At 39.0% G+C, this 13,680-nt stretch overlaps 1 protein-coding gene across 5 annotated transcripts in view; it reads right to left on the minus strand.

The window, feature by feature from the left end:
- cacna1c (calcium channel, voltage-dependent, L type, alpha 1C subunit) overlaps positions 1-13,680 on the minus strand; it is a 206,440-nt gene that overhangs the window by 19,592 nt on the left and 173,168 nt on the right. For 2 of the 5 annotated variants that reach the window (XM_026148293.1, XM_026148290.1), the window contains 9 exons: positions 12,040-12,127; positions 11,826-11,933; positions 11,679-11,731; positions 11,443-11,589; positions 10,708-10,909; positions 9,960-10,118; positions 9,764-9,874; positions 7,310-7,393; positions 334-513 (listed from right to left, as the gene is read on the minus strand). In XM_026148293.1, coding sequence (XP_026004078.1) covers positions 334-513; positions 7,310-7,393; positions 9,764-9,874; positions 9,960-10,118; positions 10,708-10,909; positions 11,443-11,589; positions 11,679-11,731; positions 11,826-11,933; positions 12,040-12,127 — 1,132 coding nt within the window. Of the gene's footprint in view, positions 1-333; positions 514-6,373; positions 6,458-7,309; positions 7,394-9,763; positions 9,875-9,959; positions 10,119-10,707; positions 10,910-11,442; positions 11,590-11,678; positions 11,732-11,825; positions 11,934-12,039; positions 12,128-12,227; positions 12,294-13,680 lie in introns of all 5 variants that reach the window. The other 3 variants (XM_026148292.1, XM_026148291.1, XM_026148294.1) reach the window with 3 other exon arrangements.

Consider the following 13,680-nt stretch of genomic DNA (forward strand, 5'->3'; position numbering starts at 1 on the left):
GAGTGAGAAAAAGAGAGACAGCGTGACCATGATGGCTCGTACTGATGACGAAGCGCGAAAGATACCACTTCCATACGGAGGGCAACTTGCAAGCCATGGGGAGGAAGTGGGGGCAGCTTGCGCCATGGCAAGAATGACAGCCACCAAGGAAAGTCACAAGACTCCAGTGATACTAGGCCTGCATAACGTACAGTGTCCTTCACCATATAGGACTACACATATATATACATTTAACAAAGCACAAACAACAGCGATATATATCTCGGCATGCTGCAGAAGTTAACAGCATGAGCGACAGAGGGGGAGATGACAGGGTGGACGAGAAGATCATACCGTGGATGGCATAGCAGAGGGAGGGATGGAATGATGGAGGGATGAAGGGATGGTGGAGGAGGTAGGGCGGCGGGCGAGGTTACCGTCGGAGCGTACCATTGGCCTTACCACAGGGGGGTGAGAGGAGGAAGAGGAGGAAGAGGAGGACGAAGAGGACGAGGACGAGGAGGAGTCAGCCGGCTTTAAGGAAAGGCAACAAACATCAGCACCAGAGTAGCGCCTTGGTGTGTGTGTTTGTGTCACGGTGCAAGTGTGTTTATGTGTGTGTCTGTGTGTTTTGTTTGTTTGTTTTTTTGAAAACGAAAAAAATAAATAAATCACAAACCGACAGAGTTCAATCTCTGATCGAGACTCATATGGTGGTGAATAAATATAATCTCATCAGAGCCAGATATTAGAGGGAGATATTTGTGTGATATTACTGCATCTAGAGAGTGACCTATCCTCTGCGAGGGCCAGATCAGGCTGAATCACTTCTTATCAGATACTAGAAGACTGAAACATGTAGTGATGAGAGATGGTGGGAAATTTCTGTCCTTGAGGGACAAAAAAAATGAATAACGCTCAGGAGCTGCAACACAGGGGGTGAGAGTTGTCGTAGAGTGTGTGTCTATGTGCGAAAGCTTATATGTGTATATGATCGGGGATAATTTAAGTGAATCTACATTTAACCAAATTTACCTACATTAATCAGGTGCATCTTTCACCAGAGAATAGTCACAATTCATGTGAAATTAAGCTTTTTTTGGAAGTTTTACTTTGAAGGAAGCATCCACAGTTAAGATGCTGGTAAGATAACATATAAAACTCTGTAAGTTCCACTAACTGCAAAGACGATGCTAGACTGTGGAAATTAGAGCTTGTGTGTGTCTGCATGTACTAACGAGCACACAAACCTTGTGCTGTAGGGAGCCACCCACTGGTTTTCCCCGGCACTGCAACATTTCAGACTGCTGGGAGTGATAGATTAACTAACAGTTCAATCTATGACTCGGAAGCGCGTCACTCTGCGTTAGAAATGGCCGTGTTGAAATACCCCTCACAAAATAAACGCATCATTACTTCCTGTCCTTGTTTTCAAAATCAAAAAGGTCTGAGCGGGTGAGTTTAAAGGAAGAGAGAAAGAGGGTGTTTAAGAGACACAATAGGAAGGAAATTAAGGAGAAAATTGGGAAAGAAAAGGAAGAGTAGAAGAAGGGACGGAAGACATGCAGGGAAATTATTTTAGAGAGTTGGAAAACAAATTAAAAGAGGAAGAAAACAAGGAAGGAAGGATGAGGGATTTTATGGGATTTCAACAGGGCCATCTACACGCCTTTATGATAACACACACACATACTAACGATGTACACAGAGTAAAAAGTCTTTACGATGCACCACTTCTCTAAATAGAAAACGTAAATAATAGAAAAACAAAAGTAATAATCTCTTCACATAAAAAAGGAGATCAGGCATAGCAAGCCTGAAGAGAGAATATGACTATATGTCTGTAGGAAGGAGGGAGGGATAAAGGAAGGATCTGCAGGAAGGAAGGACGGAAGGGTATAGGGGAGGAAGATAACCTGATTTATATTAAGTGTGGACTAAGTAACAAACTAAAGGCATGTTTGAGTGTTTTTCTGAGGATTATGATTAAGGGCCATTGTTTGCAATGTGCTTTCATTTCAAATTGAAATCAAAGCTTTGACACAGAATCCAATTAAACTTAAAATATCCTTCATTTATCTTCTTTTAAAACAGATCAAAAGTAAAATATTGATACTACACTGAATTTTTGGCCCTGGAAGATCCTCAAATAAAATATACTTTTAGCAAAACACAAATTTAGTCCTAAAAAAATAATCAAACAGTCAAATTATAATATATACACAATATATAGGCTGAACTACAGTGCAGATGTGAGCACATTTAAAATGGATCCGAGTTGTTCACTCACATTGCACGGCAATTTTTTCAAGCAAAAAATTTCATCAGTTCAGTCAGTTTAATGGGTAACATGTGTGTCATGGGATTATTCTTACCCGTTAATTTACGTTACAGAAGCTCGAACATATTTTTGTTTCATTTGTCATATTTATGTATATTTTAAAACACATGTTTACATATAGAGCGGATAATTGTGGACCTCGTAGGGCATATGAAACACACGAGAGACCCATGTTACCCAGCTTTCATTTTATGTGAGCAAGCTGCACCGCAATCAAACGTCAAAGAAAAGACAGAGAAAAAGAGAGAGATAAACATCCATAAAAGAAGAGTTCAGTGCATTGAAAAGGCTCAGAAAAAGAGAAGGAGGAGGAGGATGGAGAGGAGAAGAAGAGGCATTCCGAAGATAGAGAAAGAGATGCAGTCCATACTGGCATTGTCCGCAAGACACCGCTCAGAGCAAACCACTACTGATCTGTTCAAACTACTGCTACTCAAACCAAAACCAAAACGTAAAAGAAACCATACAAGGTTTAAGAAGCACCCGCAGGTTTCTGGGGAGAATTAGAGATCCAGGATTAAGGGGATATTCGGTTTTAATGACCGGAAGATATGCGGCTAATCTAAGTCAACCAGGCACCCAAAGGAGCGGCGAAGTGGGTGCATTTAGATTGGATGTTTTAAATATTTACTACAGGCAAAGTGATAAGGTTTTAAACGCCAGCCTGTTACTGCACTCCACTGTACACTCGTGTACATTTGAGAGATGCGACTAAGGAGATGGCGGCTGTTAAATACATTCACTTGTGCTTTCGTGGCTGATGCAGTCGCAGGCTAAGATTTTAAATGTCTATGTGACAGGGCCCCAGTTCAAAAACGGTCAAGAGTTCTCAGAGTGCGGAGGGTTTCTTAAAAAAAAGACACCGGAAAAGAAAAAAACTACAGGAGATAAAGACAGAAAAGGTAGCTTGGGCAGCGCATCGCCCAAATTATTAAAAACTACCAGAGGAGAAAATGAAGAGGAGGAAAAAAACAAACAAACTTGGGGCATGCCTTTAGGTTAGAGGTTAGAAAACAATATGATGAATCATTCAGAAGGAACTGCAAACCAATTAACCAAATCAATCAATCTCTCAATTAACCAACTCACTCAAATCAAAGGCAATCTCCAAACCAAAGTGCTAAGTGCAACATCAGCGGCTTGTATAGATGACAAAAGTGGATATCTCTGGCCCAACACACCTCAGTCTTAAGGTGGTTATTCAACCTGTTTATTTAAATTGACATTTGTGCCTTTCTAAACAGGAGCTTCAAGATCAGATACATTATTGAAGATACTTTATGATCCTTTATTGAGTCCCTTGACAGCAAATTGTTCTAATAACTAAATAGAAAAACGAAATAAAGAACATATCTAAGCATACCCAAGCAACGATAAGCAGCTTTGTCAGCCTCTCATGGGGACAAATGCCTTCCTCATGGCATGAATACAAGCGCTTAGCTCATACATGCCTGGAATACAGTAACTGTACTGTATTTGTATGCCTCACCGGTGCTATCTGAGGAGGAAAAGCTGCATATGAAATAAAGTACTGATCTACATCTATGCATGCTCTCTTCCTGCTTCATGTTTTCAAATCAGTTGGAATTTTTAAGCTGGTAATATGTGGATCCCCAATCTTAAACAGAAAAAGGCTGTATTTATTGTGACCTCCTAAATAAAAGTCTTTTAGTGCTCTTTATTATGTTAGATTAGAAGACTAATGACTGACTTTGAAGGACCTTGTTCTTTCTAGCTGAGGGACAGCCAATCTATGCTTACCAAAAAGACTGGCTACACCTAGCTCTTTCCAAGATCACTGTAGAGAACACCAGCACCACTATGTTTTGTGACTGAAATCAAAAAAAGAGATGGGTGGCTACTTTCTTTTTAACCCTTCACCACAACTGGGCCAGCTCTTCTCTCCTGGTGTCTTTATTTTCCTTTTCAAGTTATGCTAACCCTCAACTTTGACTCAAACATGTAGTCAGAACTCCATCAACATTATACTAATATTAAACACTTACTTCTCTAAGTTAGGGTAAAAGTACTGATTCTTGAAGGTGCTATGTCCTTGATTTAGTCCTTAGGAGGTCTTAAAATGCTCTCAATACAGCCTCAGATAAACAACAAAACTAAACATATTATACTGTGTTATTAATTTAACAAAAAATAAGTCAAAATCCAGAAGCCATGTGCAGGAAATTTATCTCTAAGTCAAACCATACAATGCTAAGGGACACTGCAAAAAAAAATCCTGGAAAAAGCTACATCTCATGCTCTACAGGCCTCAGTTAGTTATTAAGTGATAAAGTTCATGACAGTACAAGTAGAAAAAGAATGTGTAACTATGCCACTACAGCTTAGGTTTGCAAAATTGCATCTGAACAAACCACAAGACTTCTGGAATAATGTCCTTTGGACCAAGAGTGGAAATCAAAGTGGAGATGTTTGGCCATAATGCACAGCACAACATTTGGAGAAAACCAATCACAGCACAAACACCTCATACCAACCACTCCAACAGTGATTTGAGCTTGTTTTGATAGACCATCAACTCCTTTGAATACCAAAGCATACAAGGGTCAAACGTGAGGCGATCGGTCTGACAGCTAAGGTTTGGCTGAATTGGGTCATGTAACAGGTTAATGATCCGAGGCACAGCAGCAAATCTACAACATAAAGGCTAAAAAAAGAAAAGAATCAAGGTGTTGCAATGGCCCAGTCAAAGTCCTCAATGTTTGACACACTGCTTCTGGATTTTGGCTCAATTTTTTTTTAACCATAAGTGTATAGAGAATTACACTTGTTCTCGTGTTTTGTTTTTTGTTTTACAAAAGATGCAAAGCTTTTCAGATCGAAGGGAAACCATAAAAGCAACTTTAATGATGGGCAGGTAGAAGAAATGTCGAAGTAACATTAAGGTCTTCGGTGAGGCCGATCATTAGTACAAATGCACTTTCCTCTAAGGATAAATGAAAAGGACTGTGCAGTTCTTAAACTCTACTCCTGCCAAAGAGCACTTTCAGTACCACATGAATTAAACACTAACTGTCCCTGAAGTGTAAATACAATAGACACTCAACATTTGACTTGTGCTTGGGATATTCATTCTTATTCAGCCCCACCACTGACCATAGGGCCTCCACGTCGATGATAAATGAATTCATACATACATTTACATAAATTTCATGGGTCCCGAGTAAATCCATTTATGGATCAAATTGTTCCCCATGTCTCCACATTGCTACTGTTGGACAAAAGAAAATGCAACTCGTGTATGTTTCTCATAGCTACCTTAAGTTTTTCTCGCTATATATAAACTCAGAGCGCTTTTCTTCTTACCCTCAAAACACTGTTGTTATAATATGAGAATCTGCATTTGTTCCTTTATTCAGAATATAATTTCTGCATAAGATAAATTGGATACAGTAACAGGCCTGGATATACCACTGTTGTATCTGTCATGCTATACAGTGTCCATCATGCCAGGGGAATGTATCCCCTAAGGCAGTGATGAAAGACCAAATAAAACCAATGTGTAATCAAACCAAGTGCTGAGGAAATGCAATCGGTTCTATTGACAAATGCAATAGTCTCTGATGCTACTGATACTAAGCAGACCGAGGCGTGAAAACATATCTCAAGCAGCTTCAAATGTTAAAAGCCGCACTGAAAATTTGGCATTTTCACACTGCTTCTAATAGTAAAAAAGTGATTAGGATTGCTTGGGAAGGAGGCATTTTCTTACACAAAAAGAAAAAAAACCAAAACAAAATTAAAGGACGCGATACCTTACCACGTCCAAAGATAATCAGATATGGGAACAAAACAAAGCTCAAAAACTACAAAAACCCTTCAGAAGCCAGTAGTTTCCAGTTTGATTGGGCCCCATATGGCTGTTTTATCTGCCAGACTTACTCAGCCATCTCTTAGGTTAAAATATTGTGCAGCTGCAGTTTTCCTAATCATTTGAAAGCATGCGAGATGGGTATCAGCGCTCGGTCTGTTTGTGTGTGTGGGAATGGCAGAGCAGGCAGGCAGGAAGGGAGGGAGGGAGTTTGGACTACTTACGTTAACCTCAGTGATCGCTATGTCAACAATGCTACCCACAACTATCAAGGCATCAAATGTGTTCCATGCATCAACAAAATAATGCTGTGTAGGGATGGACAGAAAAGGAAAACAACAAAAGAAAAGGACAAAACATAAGACATTTAAAAAAATGGAAAGAACGGAAATTAAAGGAGAGAGGAGAAAAAATAAGATAAAAACCATTACATACATGAGCACTGGAGTTTTTAGTAGGAGTAGAAAGGGAAAGAAACAACAAAATTTAAAAAAGGCTAAAAAAGAAAAGAGGGGGCAGTCTGAAGAAGATAGACAGCACAGGTAGAGCAGCAGCGATCGGTCATGCTTGTCTATGAGAGGAAATGTCAACAGGAACAGGAACAGTAAGGAACAATATGCAACAAAATCACAACTAAAAAAAATGAGAAAAAGCTGCGTAAGGCTGTTTGTGATTGGTCAGTGAGTTAGTTCAGTTAGTCAGGGGGATCAAACCTGAGTGTCACAGTGTGGCCAAAAAAAACAAAAGAAAAGAAACCAAAAAACCCAACAACATTTTAGATACTGTGAAGAGTTAGGAAAGAGGACGCAAGACAGAAACCTTTGTGCTCAAAGCTAAACCCTGCCTCTGTTTCCTTGACTTTTTGTGAAACCCAGGAAGAAGCTTGTTCTCGCTCAGGAACCTCTGTGGCTGTGGGTGGGGGGAGTGGGGGTCCCGTGCGTGGCAGCGGCCATCTTGGTTTTAAGAATGAAAGGAAGAGAAGGAGGAGGAAGAAGAGAAGGAGGAGGCTGACAAAGAAGATAGATGAAGAGAAATGACAGCATGACAGAGAGTAACCACAAAGGAAAGGAGAGCAGAAGGTAAGACAGAGTGAGAGGACATGAGACAGAGAGGGAGAGACAAGGAGAGTGAAGTGGGAAGGGGGGGGACGTCGTACTTACGTTGATTTCACTGAGAATGACGTCTATTATGCTGCCAATTACGATGAGGAAATCAAACACATTCCAGGGATCACTAAAGTACCCCTACACAGGATGAGGTGAGCAAGAGGAGGAGGAGGGTAAGAAAGGTAGGTTAGAAGGAAAACAACATCTGCTGCCACTTCGCAGCCCCTATCAAGGTGGTATGAGGTTGTACAGTACATTGAGGAAACAGAAAGAAAATCAGCTACACTTGATGAACCAACACATGAAAGGATAAGAAGTTTCCACTGAGCTATCTGTTCATCGAGTGCAGCTGAATTTCCTGCTCTGCGAAGGATGGTGGGTTAAATGGTTATTTACATCTTCCACATGCATCTCGGGGCTATTCAGCAAAGCTGTGGCAGTGATTACACTGAAAGCCGACTTTGTTTACTTAACTTATTGTGGGCAATTCTTTATCAGCATTGGTACAAAGGCAGTATTTATGCAAAAATACATCCATATATCTTCAGGCCAGAATGGTATTATTCACATTTATTTTTATAGTGTAATTACAAAGAGCTGTGTCTTTGAACACTAATGAACCTTGGAGTTTCGTCTGCATACACTGTCGTCTAATACGTCACTGTGATTATTCTTTTTTTTTAAACACATCTGGACCACTTTGACTTTTATCGTTCTCGGTCATAGTTTTGCATATTTTACAGGAATGGAACTAGCGACTAGCTACAATATTTTCAACAAAAACATTAAGTCGTAAGGTATGCATGACAAATATCACGCAACTGTTTGCACCAATTGCTAAATTGGTGGCTACACACACTGACGGGGAATGGAGATCAATCTTGCTGATCTATTTTAAGCTTCTTCATCTGTCATCAGCAGCTGAGATAACATGAAAAAAAGGGGGGAAAAAACTCCTCCTGCCATAATTCGTCTGCACAGTGCAGATATTAGAAGGTATCCTTGGCAACAGTGGTTTTAATGAAGTTGCTTTCAGTTTTAGGAATAATAATGAGAACTGAGAGTTAAATATTAGTCAAACGGGGGTTTGGCATTAGTACCCAAATACTCATTTATGAATTGATTAAATAGAGAGATTAGACAAAATAAGCATTGTCTAAATAAATAATTAGATTATGTGATTCATTAAAGACTTAAAAATATAAAAGAGTGGGAAAAACTGTAAAAACATGTAAAAGTCTTTGTTAGTGTTACTGTTGCCCATCCATTGATCAACCTATCAAAAAGTATTGAGGTTAAATAGAATGAGGCAAACATTACTGGAGCGAATTCCTTGCGTCTGTGAGACCTGAGAAGCAAAAGCTTTAGTGAGCTCCTCCGTCCTGTGCGATGGCTGTTTAAGGCAAAAGTTTATCAAGGCAAGGAAAAGCATACACAACACCATATGTCCTAAGCACTGTTCATTGTGGCTTGGGAATCTGCTGTCATGCTGCACCACAATAAACACAAGAAAGAAAGATGCAAAACAAGTATCAGTTCGTCAGTATTTTATACGTAAAGAGTCACAACTTAACTGGTGATACTTTGATGTTTTTTAAAAAGAGAAACGCTGCCTTCATGATCTGGCAGTTCATCTTCCTCACATACATAACACAGCACAGCACGATGTAAATTCCCAAGTCCTAAAATTCATTGTTCCAAAATCCACTGTTGGCTAAAATACTGCAGAGCATGCATTATGTTACTCAGACAAAATGTTCTAACCGTAGCATTTCAAAAGTCATTACAAGATAACCATCTTGCAACTATTTAAATAAAAAGCACAAACTTTGCAGAGGATTATTGGAAGAAACAACAAAACAAAACAACAGAAGACTTGTAATTTAATTAGTGGTTGGAAAACATTGTGTGCAAAATAGTAGATGGTCTTCATTAATGAGCTCAATTAACTTTTGTAATAACTGGAAAACCTTTGTTCTTTTGATTAGTACAATGCAACAGTAGTCAAAGGAGTAAAGTATAATATGAAACTATGTTATTGCTGTTGATTGCGTTCAAGATTCTCCACTAACCCTGCGGTAATAAGAGGGAGCATGCCCATCTGTTACTGTTTAAATAGCTGAAGCACCAGGAAGTTCTTAGATTGGGCACAGCAACAACAGCAGGATAACAAGGGAACAATGGGATTAAGCACATAAACGCTTTCCTCTAATCAAGGTTTAAATCCATCGTATCGTAAGGAAGGAAATGAAAAAGAATTATGAATTTAGAGCACAACAATCCGTCTTCTGCAACGCTGTGACTCAAAAGCCTTTAAAAAAAACTATTAAACTCTTTTTCTTCCGGGCTGCAATGAGCACTGATAGATAGAGCTGTGAGTTTATCTAATTTCATCTAACATTACATTATAAAATGTCTCTTTGTCTGTGCTTTTTCACATTTCTCTAGTCTGTAGTCCTACACAGGTATCACTGTTATTCTAGCCTGCTGTTTGAGTAGTGAACATACCCTGGGTTTGAAGGCGATCAGTTTAAGGATCATCTCAACAGTGAAAAGTCCCGTGAAGAGCATGTTGAGGATGTTCATGGCATCATTGAAATTTTTGGTCTGTCCATGATGCTGCAGGGAAAAAAAAACACAAACTCATTACACAATGTTAGTTCTATGGGAGTTTTTTTTCTAAATGTACACACACATTACTCACCTGCATGGCCAGACAGATGGTGTTGAGAAGGATGAGTGTGAACATCAAATACTCAAAGTAGGTGGAGTTGACCACATACCACACCTTGTACTGGTAAGGGTTCTTGGGGATGTAGCGACGCAGCGGACGAGCCTTTAGAGCGTACTCCACGCACTGACGCTGTGGCATACACACACAAACACAAAGGTGAGCATTTGCCATTTACATGTGTCTGCTGATGTATTCAGCTGTGTGTCGCCCTGTTCCCAGACAGTCATGGAGGAAAAGCTGTAGAAAAGTCTTTTGGCACGCTAAAAAAGCTAGACTACTCTTCTATCCTCTGTCTGCATTTACATGCTTTTTCTGAAACATGGATCATGTCAGAGAACACAGCCGCAGGCCCTTGGCCTCGTTCCTTTTGTAAGGTTTAGTCTCATCTTTTTTGAACTGCTGCAGCTCCTCCTGGCTGGGCTCCTGAAGTGGTTCTGCCCCTAAAACTCATGTTCAGCCTCTTCAGATTCATCCGTGTCAAACCCCCATTGCCTGGCTCTTATTCCTTCTCCCTTGTGGCTCCTAAATGACACAATGACTTTCCCGCTCCTGTCAGAACAGTAGAATCACTCCTCTGTACCTTTAAAAAAATCTCTCTGCTGTACTACGAGATTTAAAGTCAGAAAGTTATCACTATACAAACAAAAACAAAAAAGCTCCAAAAGTACTAATAATTTTATCGAGTAGTAACTTTACACAAAATATACACGAACACTACCTGGTTTTTGTCCAGCTCGCAGTTCTTATATTCTTGCTCCCCTTGTTCCTGGAATGTGACGATGACGAAACCGACGAAAATGTTCATCATGAAGAAGGCAATGATGATGATGTAGATGATAAAGAAGATGGAAATGACCACGCGGTAGTTGTAAATGGGCCCCACATCCTCAGCATGAGAGTCAATGGCTCGGTACAGTAACCTGACAAAGAGACGGAAAATGAAATCTGGAATTTAAAAAACAAATTGCATTTATTCCATTGTTTAGTAAGAAGTTTCACAAAGTTCAAAAGAAAACTATTATATTTGAACACTGTGCATGTATTCAAATTGTTATGTATTTAAACAGTCAGTTTAGTCAGTCTGAAAACCCTCTACATGTCATTATTATCACTTCAGATCAATCAGAATTTTGAAAAAGAGGTCAGGGGTCAAATGTGACATAATATTTTAAATCTTTATACGGTACTATCTCTATGTTGACAATAGAAACCACACTTACCACAGCTATAAGGCTTATTGTCAATTTTGGACCAATAAATTACTGAGTTGACCTTGGATGTGGATTGTAAGAATGACCCCACTCTACACTCTTACAAAGTTTTATCTGAATTCAGACACAATGACATGCACACACTCACTTAAACCACAAAATTGGCAGAGGTCATAAAAAAAGGGATCGTAATATATATACATAAAAAAACATCTGCACTGTGTTGTTATATAGACACACACCCTGGCCATCCCTCGAAGGTAGACACGGCAAACAGTGCCATCATGCCTTGTAGAACATCATCAAAGTTAAAGTCACTGTTCTCCCACACTCTTGGGGCTTTGTCAGGCTTCCCCACATCCCCGTCTTTATATGTGATGAAAGAACCTCTGTGGACGCAAACAGACATACACACACATAATGTAGTTAGACTGTAAGAAAAAAGATTAAGATGCCGTCTGCAGGGGGGATCTCTTACCTGCACTCTGCCTGAGTCTGCTTAGAGTTGTCGGTACAGTAGAAGAACTTGCCCTGATTGAAACACGAGACAATTTCTTAGTCAGAATTTTAAAAAAGGGTTCAAAAAGTACATTAACTAACTGAACATATTCCCTTTTTTTTTTACCTTAAAGAGTTGCACTCCAATACAGGCGAACATGAACTGGAGTAACGTGGTGACGATGACGATGTTGCCAATAGTCCTGATGGCCACAAACACGCACTGCACTACATGCTGCAAAAAACCCACCAAATATAAGAGTGAGTGATAAGTCTATGCCTTTTTTTAGAGGACAGACAAGTGTTCATTGTGTGTATTTTTTATGCGTGACTATGTCAACCTTTAGTCCTTTGGCTCTGTTGATGGCCCTCAGTGGTCTAAGCACGCGCAGAACTCTCAGGATTTTTACAACATTAATTGCGCTGGACCTGTAGACACACATTTGATTAAACTACTGACCTGCCAATTTGATTGACCACATCTTACCATCTTAAAAAAATATATTTGTAATGTTGGAACAACACACACCATAAACTGCTTTCAGTAGAGTCTTTACTTTTAAACACAAACTGTGGAGGCTGATGCAACGAAAAGCTAATGAAATGACAAAAAATGGACAAAATACAATGGACAACTGAAATAAAAGTTCACAAGAAATTAAGAAAGATGACAAAAAACAGATACAAAAAAACAAAAAGGAATTTAACACAGCCTTGATTTGTTTTTACATAAAATGTAAAACTGAAATTTTGTCACGGCTTAGAGTGGAGAGCACCGAGAGGCAGAAGTCGAAGGCAGGAGAAGTAACTGAAAGTGAGCAGTTTATTTGGCTGCTGAAAAATTGTACAAAATACAAAACAGACCAAACAGGAACACAAGGAGGATGAAAAAACATGTAACACCATGGGAACACAAGAAGGTAAGAAAACAGACGCCATGACAAACAGAAAGGTCGGAGTATACATACACTGGGAACTGATTACATGATGGCACACAGCTAGGAAGAGGGGAGAGGTGCACCAGTCAGCAACAGGTAAAAACAATGAGGGAAAAAAATAGAAAGTAAAACTGGATACAGAAGACTAACCTTCCAAGTAGAAGAGTAAAACGAAAAAAACGCCGAGATATGAAGACAAACACTAAACAAGGTGACAGAAACAGTGGGAACACAAAACAAAGACACCAACACAGACACGAAAAAGGAACTCAAAGAAACAATGGGGGTACTGTGAGCATGAAAAACAGGAACAAAAACCCAAGAACCCAGAACTCAACATCATGCATTTCATCATCTACACCAAACTACTGTTATTATTATTTTAACTAACGTCCCATAGCTGTGAAAGCATTCTTCCCAAGAAGACCAACGTGTATTATGTTACTAAATAAATAAATCTCTATGCCTAGCTAGTTGCTGTAATGTTGTTAATGTTATTTATTTTATAAACAGAAACTATTTAGCATACTTACTTTTTTAGACAGTTTAAAGCAAATAGACTTTGTTAATGTTACGAGTAGTTCTAGCATCAGTTATCAAGGGGTCACTTTCAAAAGCAGAAAGCATACAGTCACGTCCATAATTTGTCTGACAAAGACACAACTTTTTTTTAAAACTTTTTCTAAACTACCATAGTGGATTTAAATCAAGCTATTAAGATGTGAATAAATTTCCCCCTTTCAGCTTTAATTCAAGGTGATTTTACAAAAGTTTGCAATAACATTTCAGTAATTAAAGCCATTTTTTGATACCATTTTCAGAGAATCAAAAGTAATTGGACAATTAAATGACAAAGCACATTTTTAAATATATTTTTAAAGATCAATCTTAAAGAAATATCATCATACATCCTGTTCCTTAGTTGTTTTTGTGGTATTTCAGCCCTTCGCAGTGTTTCTTCTATCTCTCTGATTTTTGAAAAAGTTTATTACCTTAGTTTATTTTGTTTTTAATGAGGGCCTCCTTCAATTGCACTGACATCTC

The sequence above is a fragment of the Astatotilapia calliptera genome, chromosome 17 (assembly GCF_900246225.1).
Source record: "Astatotilapia calliptera chromosome 17, fAstCal1.2, whole genome shotgun sequence".
In the NCBI taxonomy this organism is placed as follows: Eukaryota; Metazoa; Chordata; class Actinopteri; order Cichliformes; family Cichlidae; genus Astatotilapia; species Astatotilapia calliptera.